Source organism: Carettochelys insculpta, chromosome 21, assembly GCF_033958435.1.
Source record: "Carettochelys insculpta isolate YL-2023 chromosome 21, ASM3395843v1, whole genome shotgun sequence".
In the NCBI taxonomy this organism is placed as follows: domain Eukaryota; kingdom Metazoa; phylum Chordata; order Testudines; family Carettochelyidae; genus Carettochelys; species Carettochelys insculpta.
Window position 1 is genome coordinate 14,499,095 of NC_134157.1, and position 23,804 is coordinate 14,522,898.

The following is a 23,804-nucleotide window of genomic DNA, read 5'->3' on the forward strand; positions in this document are numbered from 1 at the left end:
CAGGTGGCTTTAGCAAAGTGAGGGGCCCAGATGAGTCTCCATAATAACCTCCATTTTGCCATGGTCGTTACAGTCATTCAAGCTGAAACGTGGCAGATGGTTTCTTTTTAAGATGACCATTTCTGGTTTGGATTCTTCTGGGCCAATGTCACAAAGATTTCTTTGGGATCTGGACAATTTGGTATCTTTATGAAAAATTGCACTTTCTGGGCTCCAGGGCCTCACATAAGTACTACAGTAAACTCTCTTTTAACCAGTACTCAATCAGGCGGTACTCTCAGATAACTGGCACTGCCACCGCCACCAAGAGCTATCCCGGCGCATAGGCTGTGCTGCTCGCAGGTCGCGAAGGGATCCCTTCCCACCCTGAGCCATTGATGTCTCTTCCCCTTCTTAAGGAGGACCTGGTGCTGGGACATGGGTGGGAATACAAAGCTGCTGCATCCGCCGCTCCCCATCCCTCCTGAGCCAGGGCTGCTAGGCAACTGCTGCCGTTGGGGAGGGGGTGGGGTGAGGAGAGCGTCCCTCTGCCACGGTGTCAGCCCCGCTGCATAGCGGCATGGACCATGGCCTGAACCGCCTGGGGCTGCTGAGCCTTGGCGGGGAGTGCAGCAGGATGGGTGGCTGGAGCTAGCCCCCCACCCCCCGCAGCAGCATGGCCAGGGCCTGAACTGCTGAGCCCCTGCAAGGAACGTGGAGAGGGCTGCATGGGCAGAGGTGGCGCTCTGGGGACTGAGCTGCCAAGGGCTTTGGGGCGGGGAGCACTGCTGTATTGCAACCCCACTCTCAGAACTTGTGGCAAAGGAACCTTCTCTGTTAACCTTAATATTTTCATATCCAGCATCCTTCTGGTCCTGGGGCTGCCAGATATGAAAGAATTCACTGTAATACATTTTCATCTTCGCAGAGCTACTCTGATGGATGATTGTAAACACATCATTCCCCTTTCTCTCAAGTAATAGGTTGTACGAATCCTGTTCTCAACAAGAGGGCTGTTAGAGACCCATGCTTTTCTTCTCTCACTCCGAGGACAAGTAGGAACCATGAAGACCCTCATTTCCCCTGCTTTGCAAGAACTCCTCTCAGTAGAGGACAGAACACTCTTTTAAACCAGTAACAGAGAAAGAACCGTGCTAGTCTATATACTATCAAAACAAAAAAGCAGTCCAGCAGCACTTTAAAGACTAACAAAATAATTTATTAAGTGATGAGCTTTCGTGGGTCTGTCCCACAAAAACTCATCACCTCATAAATTATTCTGTTAGTCTTTAAAGTGCTTCTGGACTGCTTTTTTGTTTGTTCTTTTGAACCAGGCACTCACTCTCTCCTTAACAGTTTGTTGTGAACAGTTCTCAAACCGTGGGTCGTGACCAGTGTTCCCTGTAAGCTGAATGCTCTAGTAGCCACCCAGGAGAGATTCAGGTGCCACCCAGATGATTAGCAGAGCGCCCACAGACACCCACAACCAGAAGTGTACATTTCTATTGGCAGTGCACATCTGCATTTGCATTGGTGCACATAAAATGTATTCTGCCTTTGGATGGAAAAAATTAGAGGGAACTCTAGACACGACCTTGATTTAATTGGCACACTAAACCTGCTGAGGCCTGGGGCTGAAGTTGAAGCCCAAGTCCCTCTGCCTGTGGGCTTCAGCTATGGATGGCAGGGCTCAGGTCAGAGATTCCCTGTCCAGGGTGGTGAGGTTGGAACTTTGGGGCCCCCACTTCTGGAGTCATGCAGCAGTGTTCCCTCAATTTTTTGCCCATCCTGAGAGGAATGAACTTTGCTGTATGCATCAATGCAGAGATGATGTGCAACACATCACCTTCATATTGATGCACATTATGAAATTCATGGGGTGGGAGTGGGGCCAAGAGTTTCTGAGTATGGAAGGTGGCTCAGGCCCAGGGCAAAAGCATGTGAGGGCTCTGGGATAGCGATGATGTTGAATACAGTGTTGGAATAGAGGGTTAAGGTACAAAGGCTCTGGCTGTGGTTGCAGGCCCCGGGATGGAATTGGAGATGAGGGGCTTGAGGTGAACAAGGGACTCAGGGCTGGAGTGCAGGAGGATATACTGGCCTTGGTGCAGTCTTTGGTGTGAGGTCAGGGACGAGGGGCTTGGGGTACTAGAAGTGCCTCCAGGTGGGGGCAGGTGGAAGGGTTAGAGGGTTGAGGCTCAGGCTTGCCTGTACAGCAGTGCTCAGGAAGCTATCTGGTGCCTGCCTGTCCTAGGGCATCATGCTGCACCTTGAAAGTGGCCAGAAGATGTCCTGGGGCTTGGGGGTGAGGGTCTTGAGCACAGAAATGTATCTGCTGCATTAGCAGCTTCCCTGCCAGCCATAGCACAGAGCTGCCCTGAGACAGCTCTGCACTGGGGATGGTATGGACGGTGCTCCTTTCCCTGACTGGAGCTGACAGGGAGGAGTGCCTCCCCTCTCCCACTGGCAACAGCAGCTCTGGGGCTTGGGAAGACATATGATTTCTCCCTGCTGCAGCCTCCAGCCCAGTCATGGGGCTTAATGGGAAGCTGTGCTTTAGTCATGCAGTAATTTGTATTGTCAGAAGGGGTCTGCAGTGCAAAATGAATCCCTGCTTTAGCACAACATGAGACATCTTCCCAAGCTGGAGACATCCTGTGTCCACTTCAAACTCCAGTCCAGAAAATGAAAGTCCAAGTCCTTCACGTAATGCTGCAGAGTACAATACAATTACCTTATCTCATTTTAGACACCACTCAACCCTATTGTACAAATCTTACTGTATCTTACTAGGAATAAACCACACAAGCTTATAAAGTTCGTACGGTATCATTGGATTGGCTTCTCAACAGCAAGTTACCCCATGAACCCCAGTTGTTCTTAATACTGAAAAAAAATTTTACACCTGAAATCTAGATATCTCAGCAGTACTAGATCTACATTCTTCTGTTTGCTCAACCAGGTCAGAATGGGGTGGAGACAACACTTTGGTAGCCAACTGGCTATTGCCCTCAGAAAGAGAGGCACCCTTATAAGGTTTGAAATAATGAGTTTAGGTTTGAGGAAGGGTGAGCTGAAAGTCAGCAGCTGTTGGATTACATCTGTTTGACACCCACTCTCTTGAGGTCACCAGAGACTGAGGACATCTTTGGACTGGCTTCAAGGATGTGCTTGCATTTTACTGGAACACACCCTGAAGTCAGGCAGTGATTTAGAAGTTATAAGTGTAACTACAGGACATGCGTGTGCGGGGATGGAAGGTCAGGCCAGGAACTACATTCCATACTAAGCAATTTCAATGCTTCTGAAGAAAATCATCAGGATCTCAAAAGGAAAGTTACGTGTGTCAACTGACCTGGTCTCTGGTACAATACACCGCCTACAAAGGACCATTTATATGGCTTCTCTGGTAAGGAACTCTCAAGAGTACCTTAGGAAACTGCAAACTTATCTGAAGGAAACACAGTTCCATGAACTGAAAGCAACATTGACAGAGCAACAAATTTCAGTATAGTTACAGTACAGACTATTCACAAGCAGGGACTGGCAAGACTGTGCTAAACCAAGATAGTGGCATTCAGATGCTTACTTTGTTCACTGGCTTCTCTGGTGTTTTCACAGTCAGATCAACCTGTTTTCCTTTCTTGGATGGTGTTCGCTTTATTTTTGGTGAATGAAACTTGTCCATCAACTTCATGGTGAAAGAGGACAGATGGGAGCGCTGGGAATCTGGAAAGAAGCACACACAGATGCACTATTAGGCTGGAGTAGATTTCGTGGGGACTGGCATGGCATACTACAAAATCACCTAGAAAAAGCAGACTGTGAAATACAAAGCAGGGCTGATAAATTTATATAGGGCAGTATGAATTCTATTTACATTTCCCAGTGTAATAATCATCATCGTTCTAGGTTTCATCCCAGACGCAGCTATGCTAAAATGCAGAGGAAAAGGTAATGGAATTGCTTTTTCTCTACTACATGAGGACTAGAGTAAGAATAATACCTACTTTTTATACAGTGTTTTAATCAGCAGAGCTCAAAGTGCTCTGCAAAAAAACGGCGATATCATTGCCCCTATTTTACAGGCAGGGAAAATGCAACACAGGAAGTGACTTCCCCAAGGTCACTTGAATTCTAGTTCATTTGTGTATCCCCTAGGACACATGGCCATTGAATGGTTGTATGTGTACGCAGTTTGCCCAAAAATCTGGACTTTGATCTCTCCACAGCTTTTCAGTTCAAAACCATGGCATCTGCGTAAGGTGGACCATTAGAATACAAGGAGTGCATTCCTTTGAGATGAGAGCACCCTAAAGCATTTTAATTAGAGGGCTCAGTAATTTCCACGTGAGGATACATTTTTCATTATGGAGATCACCTTTTTTTTCAGGTTTGTGAGAGACTGAAAAATGGAAGGCTCAAAGATTTATGATATTGCCATTCAGCGTTTCTATTGAGATATTGTTTAACTCTGCTGCTAAATAGAACAGAGCTTATAAGCAGCCTTTCTGGCAAAGAGCAAGCTGGCATTTTAATAGGCAAAAGCATGAGTTGCTCTTTCAGTGAGCCAGACAACTCAGACAGCAAACAGTGAACTTGCCTTTAAGTATATTATTGATAAAAGTAAACAGTTCTCTTGAACCTTCTCTTATCCTTTTGGCCTATCTGGGAATTGACTGCACAGGCCGTAATGAATAATAGCGACGTTTCCCACAGGCTTCCCACAATGCTGTATCTTCTAGGCTGCTGAGTCAAATCTAGCACTCAGCAGCTAAATACCACATAGCTGCACTAGCACTGCCTCTATACTCAGAGAACACAAACCACAACATGGGAAAAAACCTACGCTTGCTACCTTCCCCTTTAAGCCATTACTAACTACAACCAGGAAGGCAGATTTCAATCTTTTCTGTTTCCACCTTCACTGGAGCAAAAACTCCCAAGTAATAAGGCACCATGTCATAACTTTACAGGCACCCTGTTATCTGATGCTCTGTGGTTACTGGTTACCACCTATTCAAGCAGGGTGACTGGATGTCTAGTAGCTGCCACCTGTCAGTACTTAAATCTGAACACGAACATGCTACTCCACAAAGCACTGTAGAGACACTATTAGGCCAAAAATACACGCTCTGTAGAAATAAGCTTTTGTAAAACCTCAGACCAAGAAAAATATTTCAATCAAATTAATCGGAAGAAACATAGTAGAAACTGGGTCATCCCAACATACAGACACACGTTCTCTTGCATTGTATGCAACCTAAACATTCCATGCTTGTTAGTACAGGAGAACCTGAAATTGAAACTGACCAGACCAAATATGGGAAAAAAGCAAGAAGCTGACCTGTCTATGCTCCTTGTCCAAATTCATAAAGCTGCGAAAAATAACACAGCATAAATGGCGAACAGTAAAATTTAGCATCAGATCATAACAGGATCTTTTTAAAACTAAGGCTCTATTTTTCAAACGTACGTACTTAACTTAGTACAGGCATCCAAATCCAGACTGATCAGTTTAAATAAAGGTACACTGAGTCCACTAAGTTCTCAGTATTTTCAGGGGCGGATCGGCACTTCTGACAATCAAATCATTTCTTCAGTTGCTTAATATCAATCAATTCGAAGAGAAGAATGTTGGTGCTCAAGAAAAGTTGTTATAGAAAGATCCTGAGAATAGGATGGATGCAGAAGGTCACCAATGAAGAATTATATAGGAAGATACAGCCAAAAAAGAGAACCTACTGCAGAAGGTTATACAACGGGATTTACAACTATTTGGGCACATTTGCCGAATGAACGACAAATGAAAAATCAAGACTCTGGTATTTGGCATAATGGACGGTTCAACTAGAAGAGGCAGACCCCACAGAGAATGGGTAGATGACATAGCAGATTAGTGCGAAGCTAGTCTACGGAAACTAAGCCACTCCACACTGGACAGATGGAAGGACATAGTGAGAGTGGCATCAGACACCAATGGGCGCTGAGCCCACAGTTGCTGATGATATCATCAGTCCCAAATTTGTTCCATGAAAACTGCCTTGGTGACTGGACTGAGCATTAACAAGGGAAAGACCAAGACTATGAGGAACAACCAGTTCAACACCACAACCATTATACTGGGAGGGGATGACCTGGAAGATGTGGAGCAGTTTACCTACTTGCAGAGTATTATGGGCATAGATAGCAGAACAGATAAGGATATCAATGCCAGGATAGGGAAAGCAACAGCTGTATTCAAGACTTTCCGATCCATATGGAATTAACAAATCACGTCTTCGAAGACACAACTGTGCATCTTCAACACAAATGTGAAGAGTGCGCTCTTGTATGGAAGCGAGACCTGGCATACCAAAGAGTCTTCAAATCACAAGTTACAGACATTCATAAACAGATTCCTGAGGTATATCCTTCACCTCAAATGACAAGACTTTGTCACAAATGAGGAGCTTTGGAACAGAGCGGAACAAGAACCAATTAACATCAAGAGAAGAAAGTGGGGATGGCTAGGCCACACTCTCAGAAAACCACCATAGTCCATCAAGCTCTCACATGGTACCCACAAGGAAAACACAACAGAGGAAGACCTTGGATAATGTGAAGAAGGTCTACTGAGACTGAAAGACAACAACTAGGGTAACTCCAGGAGCTAGCTAGAAGTTTTGTCCCAAGACAGAGTGAAGTGGAGACTTGTAGATAACCTATGTTCCACATGGAGTACAAGGGTTTAGTAGTAGTAATATCTATCAATTAAATTTAAAAACTTGAGCCCAAGTTATAAGGATTTAAATATGTTCAATGCACCACTGAATGGTGCATACAAACATCTTTCAATTTTCTATCTTCATTTTCATACACCAATTAACTCAATCAACAGTGGAAGGAAGAAAAGGAAAAAGGTACAGCAATGTGAGCAAATAAATTCAATCAATCAAACTGCAGATTCACCCTTCCAAGTAGAGTTTACAGTCAGTAACTCATAACTTCAGAAAATACCGTCAGGGTTGAGACCTTTTAGAAGCTACAAATAACTATCTATTGTTCCCATAGGAGAAGAATGTTTCAAGTAAAAGTAAATTTTGAAAAACTGATTTTTGACAGGTCAAATTACACCTCTCGCTCCCCACCCAACAGTTAAACAAGTTGTTGGTATGCTTTTTTGGTGGGGAGGAGGGAATAAGAGCACTCAAGCGACAATAAATAAGTTTACAATACAAGCAGAATGTTTAGTTAGCCATATTCATAACATGGAAGGTACCACCTGTTATATTCATTTATCCATATTAAGCAATAAAGTAAAGCACCAAATAAAAAGGAAATCCCCATTTACCCAGCCCTCAACCAGTAAGAAGCAACATGTGAGAACCTCATAAATCAAGTCTGGTTCAATGCAATAGACAAGTCCATGCCAGGAACACCACCAGCGATGTCAGAGATCAGTTTGGTAGTACGTAAACAAAATTGTAACATACAATTATGCCTTGTAAGAATTCTACAGTGGCCAGGAAAGTTGGAAACCAGGTTTTCAATGTTTCGGGTGATTCCATCCTCCAGTACATTTCTGTTCACGAGACCATGTGTAGTGCAAGCTATTCATTACTCAGTCCAGTTACTTCTAACAGGCTAGCTGTGGCTGGGTTCCATGCATACCATTAACAAAGAATTGGATGTTTTCTCATTACATCCTCTGAGTTACACCTATAAACATTTTAAGTATGTAAAGATAAGGCCTGTGGGAAAATATTTTATTAATTCATTTAGTTTCATAAAAAGCTGCATATTTTTAAAAATACTTAATTTGCCTTGCTGCAGTATTTTACGTCATCAAAACAGGTTGCTGTGGAAACAATTAGGATGCTAACAGCAGGTCAGAACTTTAGATTGGAAGTTGGCTCTGGAATGAGAACAGCACCTGTTTAAAACAAAGACACATGACAACTGACTGTGTTCCTCTGTGGAGAAAGGGGAAATGTACTGAAGAAAAGGAAAAATCTGTTTGTGCACAGAAGGTTGGTAGAACTGTTCTCCAAATAGGTGTTTTTCAAAGTGTATCCCATACCACCAGCTGTTTTTTAAATCCTGTTTTTTAACCCACCAGGGAATATCCAATGATCCCCAGCCCTTGCAGACAAACCCAGACATGCAGCAAATCAACCTGAAATATCACTCACAGCAGCTGGGATCCTGACTTAGCAACAATTTACGTCATTGCTCTATAGCCACGGGGGTCTCCCAACTCAAATGCTGGAGGGCCGCCCAGAGTGCTCGAGGTCACTGTGGGCAGCAATTCCTAGCAGCCTAAAGAATGCTTTTGTTCTCTACTTTTGCAAAGACACCAGTGATATCTAATTCGCACAGCATGCCCAGGTTTTACACCCCCATTCACATGTGGCAGGAGACGGCACAGATCAAAGGCTTTTAAATTTACAGGCAAACAATGCAATTAGAATAATTAATCTAGAGGGGAAAGAATAGTAACGGCAACAGAATAAAGCTTTGGCTCCTCTACCATTGAGAGGCAAGAGTCATATTTAAGTGAGTTAAACCAGCAGTTGTTACCTTGAGACTGATGATATTTAGTATCTAAGGGGTCCTTCGGGTACCCAATTGAAGATAGTAAACTAAGAAACTTATTTCCTACCTTGTGTTTCTGTCTACAATGAGCATTTTTCCTCACTCACCTGCTTACAAGATTTTGCTGCATTTACATGTAAGTGAATGACTCACAAACCAACCCCAAACACTCTTTCACATTTAACATTTTACTTACCACTTACAATATCACCTTTTACGTTCAAAACCACTTACAATATCACCTTTTACGTTCAAAGCACTTTACCTAATTAATCTTCAAATACCTATTTTAACCCCATGTCATTCAGCATAGGCATATGACAAGTGAAGTGCATTGCCCAATGAAACCACAAATGGGACTCAGTATCTGAGCTGGAAGCAGAATGCAGAACTTGATTTCCAATTCTACACTAAAACACTTGGACCCCACCACACACTCATAAATCCAGCTGCAGTTATTTACACGCTGAAGGATGATAAACATTTTCTGTCTTTTAGGTGCTGCCACTTTTCCAATAGACATATTGGCCAAGTTGTATTTCTACAATCTACATTTTCATGATGAGTTGCATATGTGTAACGAGAAATTATGCTTAATTAGAAACATGTAGGAATGCACTGGCTCAAATGGATGTAAGCTGACAAGGCTTGCAAAAATGCCAAAGTAAAAAAGCACATCTGTGTAGGACTCGCTAGATCTGCAACCATTGAACTGATCTGCTTTGAAAAATTCTTGTACTTTTACACTCTTTGGTACTAAAATAACTGACGTCCTATGGCTTTCTAGCAAACAGCTGGGAAAAAAAACAGGGACTTGCATATTAAGTGATTTGATAATGTACATGGGAGAAAAGGAAATGTTCATGGCAGTGAGCAGATGAAACATTGTCCTCCTGCATTCTTTTCTCCTATCTATAATATTAAACCACGTAATACATAAGTACATGAGCTCTGGTACCTCTTCTTTGAGCTATATCCTGAAGTACCACAGAATCTGTTAGATGTTTTATCCATTTTAAATGACTCTAGGATATTACATTCACCCTTATTAAGCACCTACAGGCAGCACTTAAATAGAATACCAGCAATGAACTTTTGAACTTCTCTTCCCCTTCTGGGCTATAGCAGTGGGTATTCTGTGCTTCTTGATATGGCACATTCAAATGGCTTCAAAGAAAATGGAAAAAAAAGAAGTCAGGATAAGAAAACTAGATGGAACTATTACAACTGGAGGAGGAAAAAAATACTATCATATCAAAGGGTATCTGACCCAAGGAACTGCTGGCTTTCCATATGTTCACATTTCATTTGCCTGAATACTTTGCTGCTGGTTATGTCTTACAGACAAAATAAACTCACAAAACTATTTTGCTGTGAATTCATGCATCTCATTTTCTGACCAGCAGTTTTAAAATGTCAACCTTTTCATTGCTAATTCCATGCTCCTATTAAAGAGAAACCTTGCTCTGTTATGTTTGAACTTGCTCCAGTTGCTGAGTCATGGCCTTACCGCAACTTTAAAGCCAGACTCCCCCACGTCGGCACGTGTCTGGGTGCTGACCACTTACATACACTATCTTAGAAAGTTCACATGATACCAATGCGCTCTATGTCTCCCTGGAGCCAGGTGCAAATGAAACATCTCACAAATCCCGACCCTTTAAATTTTTAATTTAATGCCTTCACACAGGACCTGTTGATAGGAAGGCTGATCTGTTTCAACAATGCGTGTGTGCGTTGACAAAGGCAGCACCATCCGCTTGAGCGAACTTGCAGTGTTTGCCAGTCTGCTAACAGAATGTTACATCAGGTGATCAAAAAGGCTGATGATTTTAAACTACACAGGATTAAGAGGTGCAGGAAAAGAGAGAGAAATCAGTCTGTGCACTGAATGTAGCTGTGGCAAAACTAGATTCTGCTTAATATTAGTCAAAGTCCTGTAACATCACTAGAAAGGAAAGATGACAACAGTCCACTTGAGTTCAAATGTTTGGCTTTATTTTTGCCATTCATTTCAGGTGCTGGTGAATTCCACCAGTTTAACCCAGCTATATGTGACTTCGCCTAAAGTCAAAGTGAAAGTAATACCACTCTACAGATTAGTCACTACTGATCTTCCAGCCTCCACTCTATCCTTCTTTCACACACAGTTTGAGTAAGGCAAAGTTAGGACGTCTGATTGGTGAGAGAATTTCAGAGAACAGATATTTCAAAAACAGGTGTGGGATTTTTTTTTTTTAAACCTCTACTTACTGTGGAAAAAATCAATCATCAGGACAACTAAATTGGATTAGAAGGGACCTGCAACTAAAAATCTTCAGCTTATCTAGCACAGTAGATGATACGTTAGGTATTTTTAAAAGAAAAAACAAAGCCCTGATAACAAAGCCTTTAAAAAAGGCTAAAGGTCATGATTTCAGATTAAACTTGATCCTTAAACACAGAACTTTTTAAAGAATAAAGATGTCCCCACAAGCTTATACTGCTTAAGTCTTTTCTGGAAGGACATATTTAAAAGCCACCAGCTAAATACAGAAGGTCACTCTCCTCATGTCATAATGAAGTTGTTGCCCATATTTCCAACAGTTTCAGCCATCAATGCAATGGGTCCTTCAAACCCAGAGGTGACTTATGTCATTAAGTATGCAATGGTGCCTGTGAAAAAGATTTATTTTCTAAACAAATGGGCACAGCTCAAATCACTTGCAGAAGGCAACAGTAAGTAGCATGGCTTCAAATAAAACCTGACTCATAGGGAGTTTGTGGATATGCTTGCTCTGAAAAACAACCCACAACAATCTCGGAGCCTGGGCCAATTGACATGGGATCACGGGACTTGCAGCGAGGGATTAAATATATCCATGTAGATGTTACCATTTGATCTGGCGCCCAGGCTCTGAGACCAACCCTCTCTCTTAGTTTCTGAGAGCAGGTTCCTGCAGGAGTCAGAACTTTCACACTGACTCATTAGACCTCATTTAAGCTAGGCTCAGATTCACTGGCATGGAAAGGCTCTTCCTCCCACCCTACGCACTGCCCCCCCAGTGTAGACATACCCTAAGATTTTTTGGAAGCAAAAAATAATTAGGCAACATTACAAATGCCTGTCCAGTTGACACGGCAATTCACTGTCATATGACACACATGGTGGTTGGGAGCCCCATATATTAGACTTTCCTAGAAAAGTAAGGCCACTTGAACCTCTCTTCTCTAGATCCACCTCTGTTGTTACCACTACAAGAAATCCGCCAATTTAGCATGGTTAGACTCAGGGGCAGCAGGTAAAGGAATATGGGACTTGACCCAACTATAATAAGTAAAAAAGCTAATTTTATGGTTGTGTCAATATTATCTATATTTAGTTATTATTGCCCATTAGCCTTAATGGGTCACTTGTCCTTTTAGGCTATGCCTACACTACATTTTAAGGCAGCTCGATTTTACAAGGTTACTGTCTTCACTGCAAATAGCATTAGATCTATTCTGGGGAGCACTAAAGTCGATATTATAACACCATTGAAAGTGACTGGGCGTAACGTCAAGTTTGAATTAAGACTAGTGTGGAAATGCTATATCTTTAAAATCGACTTTATTAGCCTCCAGAGGTGCTCCATAAGTATCCCATAATGCCCCGCGGTTGTCTGCCCTGGCTGCTTCCATCTCCACTGCTCTCCGGGTGCGCATGAATTAGGTAACAGGAAACCCGTACTTGAATTCAGCACCAGGAAGCCTGTGGTGGTTCGGCTGTGGGGGTCATGCTTGTTTGAGAGGCCAAGAAACTTCTTTATTATCAGAGTGGTCATCACATCTACCCATGAAAAAATAGCCCCAACATGGAGTGGTGGCTTCTTCCCTAAAGGATATAAGAGAGGCTGAGATCCCCCGCCCCAGCTCTGACGCCAACCCCTGCACCATCGCACCACATGGCAGCTAGGCTGTGATGGTCATGCTTGTATGAGAGACCAAGAAAACTTCTCCTCTGTGGTTCACATTTGTACAGGGCCAACCGCACCACCCCCACAGGAACCATGCAGTCGGGGTCTATCTCATGCCCAACCACATCACATGGCTAGCTCCTGACCCAATAAAAGCAAGTGCCTGTGGGGCAGTGCAGACCATGCTGCCAGACAGCACCATGTCCTGGGTTGCGTGTGGTGAGGGGTTCAAAGGCAGGAAAGATTTTGGGGGGCTGGCTGTTGCCAGGGGCAAGTCTCCCCATGTGGCAAAGATTTTTTGGGGGGCTGGTCGTTGCCACAGATTGTGACATCTGGCACTCCCGTGACACCCCTTGTAGGGTGCCCTCCCACCAGAGCAGCCTGCTGAAGAGCCCCTTCCAACTGGCCTGCAACCTACTCCCCCCACCCTTCCCTCCACATGCCTGGCAGACTGTGGTTGGACATGTCTGTGTAATGAAGCGGGAAGCCAAAAATACTGTACCACAAATTGTCTTTTTTCCCTTGCTTGAAGGAACTGGCTGTAGTTATGGTCCGCACTTTCCTCAACTTTACTATCCTGCTCTTTCTCCAAGCTGTGCTCTGTTCCTGTAATATTTTCAGGGAGGATGTTTCTGGATTCAAGGGTGGGGGGGGGGGAAAAGAAGCTTGAGGGCCAGTTGAGATGACAGACCCCTGGATGATTCCAGGGCAGTATGACAGTCCCCTACCTGGCACACTACACCTTCTGAAGTCAGCCTATTTGGTTTTCCTTCGTCTGTGATTCCCTACTTTTCCTTCTTTCACTCTGAAAGAATTGCCGTTTGCTTTCTGCAGGAGGGGAATGAGGGCAATGCAATGTGGCAAGATGACATCACATACCCACAACCACTTGCAGGGCATTTTTCCCCCATACTGCACTATCAAAAAATACCCAGAGTGTCATGGGGCTGAGGGAACCGTGGGATAGGTTCCCACAATGCACTGCTGCAACAGTCAATGTTTGGCAATTTAGTATGGCATCAATAAGTTGACTTTGTAGGGACTTTATGGGGAGGTGAGGATAGTCAAATTAGAATTAATAAAACCAAGCATTATAAAATTGATTTTACTAACATCAATTTACATCATAGTGTACATGTAGCCTTAGATTATAAACTCTTTGGAAGGGGGAAACTGTCCATATATATTTGTAAAGAACACAGTATAATGGGATAGGGTCTGAAACAAGACATCTCTGGTCATTGACCAGAAGACTCTACATATGTTTACAGCTTTGAGGGTAGAGAGGAAGAAATTAAGATCTGCAGAATCTCCATGACTTGCAAGGCTAATTTTTTAAAACTAAATAGCTGAAGATGATGAACATAAACTTGCACCAGACTAACATCTGTTCTCTGTTTTCAATAGCACCATTCGTCACTTCAGTCTAATATCGTGGGGAAGGCTGTTTTTACAGTTATGGTTCATGACCACTATCCCCATCAGGCTCCCAGGGATGTTTAGGAATGTAGCAACTATCAGGTAATGCTTGTATGGAGCCTTATGCATTCAAAGGGCAAAACAAGACTAGGAATGTATATTTTTAACCTGAAAACATTTCATTGACTCATCACATCAACTTGGTCACATAGGAGTTAAAAGCTAGTCCTTCCTTTCCCTGGTGTTTGCTGCTAGATAGAGGACTGAAGCAAAGAGTACTCAAGCAAAGAGTACTCTTTAATATATGAAAGATGAATCCAGAAAGAGATTTGGAAAAAAGCAGGGAGGGTCCTACATAAACCAGGAAGTTTGCCCACCCCAACCTTTGTACCTTAGGTGGAGCTGTTTGTAAACTGCCATAAGTCTCTCTCTAGGGAACTACGGTGTTAGGAGAGCTGCCAAGCTTCAGAGGAAAAGGTGGAGAAGGAGCTGCTTTAGAATTTAAAACAGCACTGCTGAAGTGTTAAAAGAACATCACGTCACCTTCTGGGCAGCCAGATCAACTGCCCTTTTTTGTTCTTGGCAATATTACAGTAAGCAGATATAAACCAGTAAGCATGAATGATATTCACTTTGACGGAAAAGGGAGACTCAGTTCCTCCTCAGCTGGCCAGGCAATGTTCAGTGACTCACAGGCTTCATTATTTTTATGCCACCCTCTAGGGCCTCCAGAGGAAGTGAAACATTTTTATTTGTCAGGGAACACATTCTGATTTTGATTTTTTTCTAAGCAACTGTGAATGAGACCTCTCCAGCTGCACGCACCTCCTGGGAAAAGCTCAAATGGCCTCCAAGGCATACACAGCAATCCATCAGTTCAGCCACATCTCTGGATTGCAGTGAAAGAAACTGGATCATCATCAACTATGTTAATTTTACAGCACAACCTTTTTTCCCTTCAGATTTCTGTTTCCATCACTCAGTAGTAACTCAGCAGGTTGGGAGGAGATGATCCAAACCAAGTAGCAGGTTAGGAATCTGACTGACTTCCTCAGGTATCCTGAACAGTCATCTTTTAGCTTGAAGGGTCTCAACAGAGACCACTTTATCCACCTTAGAAATGCAGATGCAGGGGGTGGAACACAATGCCTGTAGCAACACTATGCACTAGATTAAGACAAAAAATGAAGAAAGCTATATCCATCTGAAAATGCAGAGGAATTCAGATGTGTTTTCCTAACTACCCGAGTTTGAATTTAGCTAACACACCAGGACTAACCCCTGACTTTTCTTTCAGAAAAGTTACACAGGCTTTTTATTGATAAGAATTGGTCAGCACCTCCAGCAGATAGGTTTGGTACAGGCTCATAAGGAAAAAAACCATCATCTTCTGAATCTCTAGTAAATCTTTCTGCAGCATCTGATCATTCTCTGGCTACTGCCCAGCCATTTACTAACTCTGCACTCGTCTGAGATAACAAAGGGGATCATAACACCAATAAAATGAATCATCATATCTCCCGAGCCTCCAATGCCAGCATCATTGCTGTTGTTCAAGACACACTAGGTCAACAGATAAAAACATCTACTGCTGCCTATTCACTAAGTACAACAGCCAATTCTAAATTTAAAAAAGTCTAACATTAATGCAGAGATAATACCAAATTGTGTATTACTTTTTCAACATTGCAATGGCTGAGGAGCCCATGGCTCTGCTGTGTGTAAACCAGGCTTAAAAGGGACCCATCAAAGCTCCCTCTTGCACTCCTGCAGCTTTAAGAGAATATTTTCAAAATTATATGATGACAAGTCAAACATTTAAGAATAAAGCAGGGCAGGCTCAGATCTGCACGTACAAAGTTGGAGTCACACTTGTCCAAAAGAGGAAGGTTGTGAGCCAGTGCTAAGGCAGCTCATTCAGACTAATGCTGGGACCTAAGAAAGGGCCACTAGACAGAGCGCAATTCAAAATTTCTCTTCCCTCTCCTTCTCGCACATATTTGCAGCCTTTAAACCTTTGTTAGGTTTTGGTGCCATGCAGGAGGCTGTCTGGGTGGATGGATGCTCAGAGTTGAAAGATTATAACTTCATGTTGTTGGAGCTGTTTATCTGTTTCCAAGGTTACGGAATTATGTCATTGGTGTTTCTCTAGACCAGCAAGCAGAGCTGCACTATTTCAGATGCTTTGGGAGCAGCACAATTGCTAAGAACCTGCCCAGAGGTTCAGCAACTCAGATGTAAAGTAGCAAAGGTGAATCCTTCAGCTCACAGATGCTCTGATGCACTAAATTTGTACAATTCAACGCAGTCTGCTGGGTAACTTCAACTCTCATCCACTAGGAGAGGGAAAAAATGTACAGAGTCGGATCATACCTTCAGGACATACTCACCAATTGCTTTGGAAAAGGCAGTAGTAATTCAAGGCATCTTAATTTCTCTAACTGCAGCCTCTTTACATGTTCAGTCTGAATAGCAAAACCAAACCTCTCTTCTTTCCTGAGTCTGGAAATGTTTTTGGTAAAAACTTTACCAAAAGTTATTGCTTTCCCCCAAATCAATTCAAAGCTCGGAAAACACTGTTTCCAACATGTGGAGGTTCATCCCCCACTCCACCACCTTCTGAATTTGTGCCTCATGGTCAGTGCTTGCAGAATAAGGGATAAACTCCAGAGGAGAATCTGACTGCAACTGAAGCAGATGAGAGTCATTAAGCAGACTGCATGCCAAATCTGGATCACTGAATGCTTTTGAAAGAACCCTGAAATCTGGTCCTTGACTACACCTTGATCAAGAAATTTGGGCCTTGACAAAAACTGATAACTCTATCTTAGGGGCTCCTGCATCAAAAGGTAAACCTGCCTCCTAGTATTTAGTTAGAAGATAACTAGACTGTTCTGAAAAGGAGCCACTTTGTTCTGGCTCAAGGGTCAGTAATTTGCAGCTTTTTAAACAGTCATTGGAGGCTCTGGATGCTGCCACTGCTGACTGCTCCACAGCTCTATACAAGTCTCTCTGACAAGAGCCCCCTGGGCAAGGCTTGGCCACAGAGCTGCTTCAGGTGGGCTCCTCACTCCAGTGGCAGGTTGCTGACCCTGGGATACAAGGGAAGTCTGGGGGTACACAAGCCCAAGCTGAACATGGCTCTTTGAGCAATCAAGTGCTCTGAGCCACAGGAGTGCTACGTGCAGCTCTGTGCATCCGTCCCTCCCCAGCACTTCGAGGGAGAAGTGTGTGGCAGTGGCAATAGCAGCGGCGGCTCTGGTGAGTCACTGGTATTGGATTAGAGAGGGAGGGAAGGCGCTCAGGGTGCCTGGGTCTGAAGGAGGTGGGGGGTTGGGTTAAAGCAGAGGGGCTGGGGGTACTTACAACTTTTTGTAAAAAGGGGTACTTTATAAAAGAATGTTAAGAAACACTAGTGTGGAGCATTAATGTGAACATTGCTCCTTCCAACTTAAGAGCCTATCCTCAGGTGCAGTGTTTTCCTTTTCCTGACTTGCTGTCTAATCCAGGGGTGAAAGAAACTTGAAAATTTCAATTGACACAAATCATTATATGCGTTCTTCTTAAAACAGGGGCTACAAAAAGCATCGTTTGACATTACTCATTAAGGACTATCACGTATTCACGTGCATTGCAGCTCTTGAAGTATTGATTTTATAACCAAATTAGAAAAAATGGCTCTTCTTGCTATTTTGGTTGCAGACCTCTATTCTGGCTAGTAGTGTATCCTGTGGGCTGGGATGCTGAAGAACTGATATTCTGTTTACACTTGTCTGTGCAACTCTGATGCATCAAGTCGTAGGCTCACATTGGCAGAAGGAAAAGAAAAATGAGAGAGAGCTGGGAAGGAGACCTGCATCATCCCTGCAAGTGGCAGTGCAATCTGAATACCAGCTGGATTCCACAGGAAGGTAACAAAGCAAAGCAGTGTGAGAGGACTCTGCAAACCCTCCGAAAGCTGGCTTTAAGTACAGGTTGAATGTCTTTAGTCTGGCACCGTTGGGACCTGACCTGTGCTGAACGAGAGAATTTGCAGGACCACAGGAGGTCAATATTGTCTAGCAGCATTACCAACACTTCCACCGCTTCCTTGGCTCTTAGAAAATATTTAGGGGTATATTACAGCTAAGTAACAGCACAGAACATTGAGCTAGGACTGGAGGCTGCAAACAAACTTTATAAGACCATGTGAAACTTGGCTATACCCATGATAAAGGGTCATCTGGCTAACTAAAATCATGCCAGATTACAGATGCTGCTGGAGGAGAGTGCACCAGACTAGAGAGGTTCACACTGTACTATTAAACTCTTGGCTCTCCGGACCAGTCACACACCTCTGTGGAGAGAGACACCAGCACAAGTGCAAAAATGACATTGTAGTAGAGTACATGTAATATTTCTGATATAATCAGTCACAGAACTGTCTTTAACACCATTATTCACCTTTACTTAAGTAAAGAAAGAAGCTGCAGTGTCCACCAATCTGTGCCCTCCAACATCTGATGTTATCTGCAATCAACTCCACAGTTTCATTACCGACCTATGAGCACTAGGAAATCCTAGTTTTGGATCAGCACAATTTGAAGCATCAACACCTCCAGCAACAGGAAGCAGAGATGTTAACGGAACAGATTAGAGTGGAGAGGAAACAGTACTTTACGTCTTTGTCAATTGTAGGATTGGCACCTGCCTACCCCATCATGGCAGAACCATTTATCACGTTTACTTTTGAAATAATATTCACATTAGATACCTTCATGCCACTGTACAGAGAATTAAGGCTTGAGATTTTATTAGCAGAAGTAACCCATTATCTGTGACAACCATTCTATTTCTCCTCACCATTGAACTGGAACTGCCATGGGTATCTCTGACTATGGTGCAACTGTGTGAGTAAATGAAAGAAATTCCCAGATAATCACATGCAGTTTTCACACTCTTCTCAGAAAGAGCTCCAGGAATATGATATAGAATTACATATCTTGAAGCTTTGCAGAAACAAAGGGACACAGCCTTATGAAGCCAGGTGACCTCAGCAGAAACATATGGAAATTCTGGATACATAAATGTTGCTCATACAGAACAGTTAAGAGCTGAACCTGTAAAGATTTCAGAATGACCACTAGAAAAGGAGTCCTTAAAATTCCAGTTAAAGATTTAATAAATGGTTATGAGAAGCAGCTCCTTGCCACTTTTCAAAAATAAGCATTTTTGCTCTCACTACCCGGATTCTTCCTTTAAGAGATACGGTTTAGCAGTTTTCAAGAGCATGGCACCAGGTATATTTATTATCTAGCCAGGCATTTGCCTGAATCAGTGCTGTAGCCTGGGGCAGCCTTTTGGTAGCAAAAGTGGCAGCTGAGTATGCCATATGCCCGTTGAGCAAGTGTTAAAAACACTTTACCCAGACACTGTGGCAAAAGTCCCTTAACGCAGCCATAAATAAATGATTATGAAATCTTTCCATGCTGTACTTTTATTTAAACTTGCACTTGCTTAAAACAGCAAGAAATATAGTAACTGTCACTGCATTGTCTAAGCTATTTATGCCTATAAAATGCAAAATAAAATCGCATCACAATTCTGGGTAGTGCTTTCTTGGGGAGTTAAGGTGTTCTGTTTCTAAAACAACTAATAGAATTTAGTGGGAGCCCAAAGAGAGAAGGTTTCAAGCATATGGTATAGAGGATACCACAGCACATGGAGGGTTCAAAGGTCAGGGGAGGTCATGCTACCCTCCCTCATATCCAAAGAGCAATATCATTTACGTCACATTAAAACTGGCGATAGTTTAAAGATTAATGTAATTAACTTTTTGCCCTTCCGGCACACAAATGCTCCATGCATTATTTCTATCATAGGCTGAAGTATTCAGGGTTTAAAAACCCATGAGTATGTTTGTTTAGAAACGTACCCTCAATTCCACTCTTACAATGGCAAATTCCTAGAGTTTAAAAATAGAGAGGGTTTTTAAATATTCTCTGCATTTAAAAATTCAGGGTAATCCCTCCCAAATGGCCATCTCTTATTGGTCAACAGTACATTTCATCCTTGCTAGCATATAAAGTGACAGTCTTCATAGTGACTCTAGTCTATACGTCATAAATTACATTTCAAGATTGTAACAAAAATTGTGTGTTCAATGCATAGTTGAAAGTAATATCCAAATGCAACTTTATTACATTCTGGGCAATAAGGGGCAGAAGTGATTTTAGAGTACCATGCATATGGCATAAGCCAGAGAGGTCCTGAAATAAGCTTTGTTAGAAGTGAATGGTAACACACACAGTGAAGCTTAAAAGCCACAGCATGAAGGTAATTATCTAATCGTGTATCCACTAAAAAATACCCTTTGTTCAAGATAGTAGCCCTGGCAGCAGCTCTGCAAGATGGGAGAGGGCAGAATTGGTGGTTCTCAGATCTTCACCTCATCTAAAAAGTTCCTACTTAAAGAGACATTCAAGGTGGAGAAAAAATGCAGTTTTGGCACAAACAGCAATCTGGTAAAATACTTCAGCCATTGATGGTGAAGTCTCAGCAAATCAATTAGCCACAAGAACATTTCCACTACGCCATGCTCAACATCACAACGAGATTTCAGATCAGAGCTCAGATTGTGTTTAAAATGTTTATTTGTTTTGGGGGAACTCCCTTTCTCTCTTCTGCCCTCTCCACAGACGTATCAAATTTATTTATTGTATGCTTTTTTAACAAGGAATCTGCGTTTTCCCCTCCTGTTCCAAATACAGGCTAACTCCAGTTTAAAGCTAGGGTGACCATATTTCCCTATGCCAAATATGGGATACCCTCGGGGGGAGGGGGGGCACTCTCTGGCTGCCCCATGCCATGGGGTGCCAGAATGGGGCTGCCACCCCATGGAGGAGCTCCCCAGTAGCAGGGGCAGTTGCCCTGCAGAAATGGGGGGGGGCAGTTCACCAGTTGCCCCAAGCCGGTGGCTCAAAGAATGCTGGAGGAATGCTCCCAGGCACCAGGGGGGCTGCCCTGTGGGAGGGTGACTGCAGCTCCCAACTGCCCCTTGCATCCAGGTGCCAGAAATGGGGCTGCCACCCCACTGGAGACCTCCCCAGTTGCCCCAAGCCTCCAGTCACCAGAAAAGGGGCTGTTACCTCACAGGTGAGCTTCGCAACTGTGCCACACCTCTGGGCAATGGGGCTACTGCCCCGTGGGGGACCTCCCCCAGGCTAGAGATGGTGCAGACAAGAATCATGTGGAGGGAAGATCACATGGCTGGTGTCCCCACCCCCATGTTCCTCATCAGCAGTTACCCCTGGCTACAGTGGATGGATCATTCAGTGATTACATACTCTGTGGTTACATGCCTCAGTGGTACCTGGCATTGGCCATTGTTGAAAGACAGGATATTGCGCTAGATAGACCTTTGGGCTGACCGAGTACAGCTGTTCTGACGGTCTTAATTTTCTATCACCATTAAATCTACATAGCCCAAATCATAGCATTATAAGCCCACAGAAGATTTTAAATTTTATACAAGCAATTTAATGATGTTTTTTTGTTTTGTTTTGAAAGGGGAGAAAACAAAAATGCCAGTTTTATTATAATGCCCACTTGTTTTTTCTGGATCTCCAGATTTCTGCTGGGGAATCACAGTTCCTCTGCTGCCTTTTCCAAATGATCTGGAAAACCCCAGCAAAAGGATTTCTCCTCTTTTTGCATTATAACAACAAGACTGTTATTCTCACGAAAATGACAATCAGCCCAAGGACATTATAGCACTTTCACACATTGAACCACCCATATCCTGAAAAGCTTGTCCAGTTCCATTAGTTGTAAACATATTAATTTCTGTGGTCCCTACCATTTGTAGCACTAATCCCATTCATCTGAATGCACTAAAACGCTGGCAGCTACCACAGCACTCGTTGAATTTTAAACAAATAGCTACTTTAAAAATAACTTCAAGTGTTTCAAGACTTAATTCAGAGAGCGATCATGAAGCAATTTTAATGTCAACCCCAGACATGCTATGTACATACCAGTAAAGAAAGTTCAAGCTATACATCCTTCTCTCTAGAAATATTGTACCATTAGTTTACACAGTAGCTGACAATTTGCTACATGAATTTCACACTTAAATAGCTTAATCTTCAAGTGATTTATTGAGATTTTGCTCAGACACTTAATCGGTGCTTTTAATTTTGAAAGATCCCACTATTCCCTTCTGCTATTACATGCTGCTCCTCAGGGATACAATGTAACAACCAAGTGAAATCATAACAGGAGTGAAAACTATGATTAAGTTATGAGGGAAACATCTAGCTCTTACAAAATATTTTTAACGTCCACGTAAAAGACAAGACTTCAGATTCAGTTTTAAGGGTTTTATCTAAAATATATCCACATGGATGACATTAAAATGCATTCAAATTTGGATGTGTACTTCTGAATTAACTTAAAATCAGTGCAAGCCTGTGCTGAGAGTTAGAGACTTGAGCTCACTTAAAGTCTTTTTCACAAAGTCCAAATGCTGTGCAACTGGCTTAATGCCACCAATTCATGCTGACCGTCTCATTGTTGACATGCCGTGAAGGGAAACAGGCAGATGCTGCTTCAGAATTTCCCACTTTCGAGAACTGCTACTGAAGAGGATGTACAATTGCTGGATTATTCCAAAGTAGGTGATTGATTCCTTGCATGATTTATATCAATCAGCGTCAGCAAGATTTAGTGTGTGGTTGCCACAAGGGGAGAAAATACAGTTTTGCTCAAAAAAGGCTGCTTATACTACGTGTGACAATTTCCCCTGTCAGCCCGTGGGTCCCTGCACTTCATGGCGGTTCTCTTTTGTGCCTCAGAGACTCATGGAGACCCCTTATCTGCCCAGGCCTTTCCAGAGGCAGGTGTCTCCACTTAGCGAGCCACCCTCCATCTTAGGCAAGTCCAGAAGGGGGAGGACAAAGCCAGTCCCCTTGCAGGCCCGTGCCTGCTCCAGTGGAGTAACCCTCTGGGGAAGGGTGGGGGGAGTCCAGACCCACCCTCTAACCCTGGACTCCAGGCCAGGGTCCCTAAGAGGACAAGAGGCAGCAGGCAGGGCCTTCACCCCTGCCCCAATGTAGCAACCTCACTCTGGGCCACTTCACCCACCGCTTCCCTGTGGTACCTTCTCGTTCTCGTTCTGCTCCTGCTTCTGCTCTGCTCTCCGGTGCACCTTCCAAAACCTTCCCCCTGCTACCAGACGGGGAGCCTTTTTATAGGGACTACAGGGCCTCAGCTGACCATGAGCGCTGATTATACTCAGCTGGGGCTGATTCCTAACAAGGCCTCAGCTACCTACCCTAATTAGGCTCACTCAGAGAGCAGGAAGGCACTAGCCGACCAGCCAGCATACCTGCCTTCTAGCAGGCTCCTGCAGTCCACAGGCAGCAGTCTGCCACACACATTGTACTTCCCAGGCATTCTGGATCCATTGTCATAGGCTTGGCCAATGCAGCCTTGAAAATTCAATTCTAAGCCTTCCAGAATTTCTAATACACAACTTTTTCTGTGAAATTATTGAACAAAATGAATCAATCATTCTTCAATCGAAGCCTTTGAACTTCCTAAAATTTTAACATATTCAACAACCAACATAGTCTGTTCTTTATGAGAACAGTCTGAAGTCGCACCAATAATAATTGAAAAGTACTTCCCATGTCGTATCTCTTCAAGAATTGTTGTTGGCACAAATGTCCCACACAGCTCAATAAAGTCGTTGTGTGTTCTGGTAGACAGATAATGGACTTGCACGCATTTTCCACTCTCATGCAACATCTCATGAACGTGCTTAACATGGCCTCATAAAAGTGGGTCATACTTGCTAAGAAGTTCAAATATAGTAATAAAGTTTCCATTTGTAAGGCCACCAACATGTTGACT

The 23,804-nt window shown here is 43.2% G+C and overlaps 1 protein-coding gene across 8 annotated transcripts in view; it reads right to left on the bottom strand.

Moving 5' to 3' along the window:
- Positions 1-23,804, bottom strand: part of RAPGEF1 (Rap guanine nucleotide exchange factor 1) — a 138,504-nt gene that overhangs the window by 79,530 nt on the left and 35,170 nt on the right. For all 8 annotated transcript variants that reach the window (XM_075015093.1, XM_075015092.1, XM_075015089.1 and 5 more), the window contains exon 2: positions 3,569-3,708. In XM_075015093.1, the coding sequence (XP_074871194.1) occupies positions 3,569-3,708 (140 nt within the window). The remainder of the gene's footprint in view (positions 1-3,568; positions 3,709-23,804) is intronic.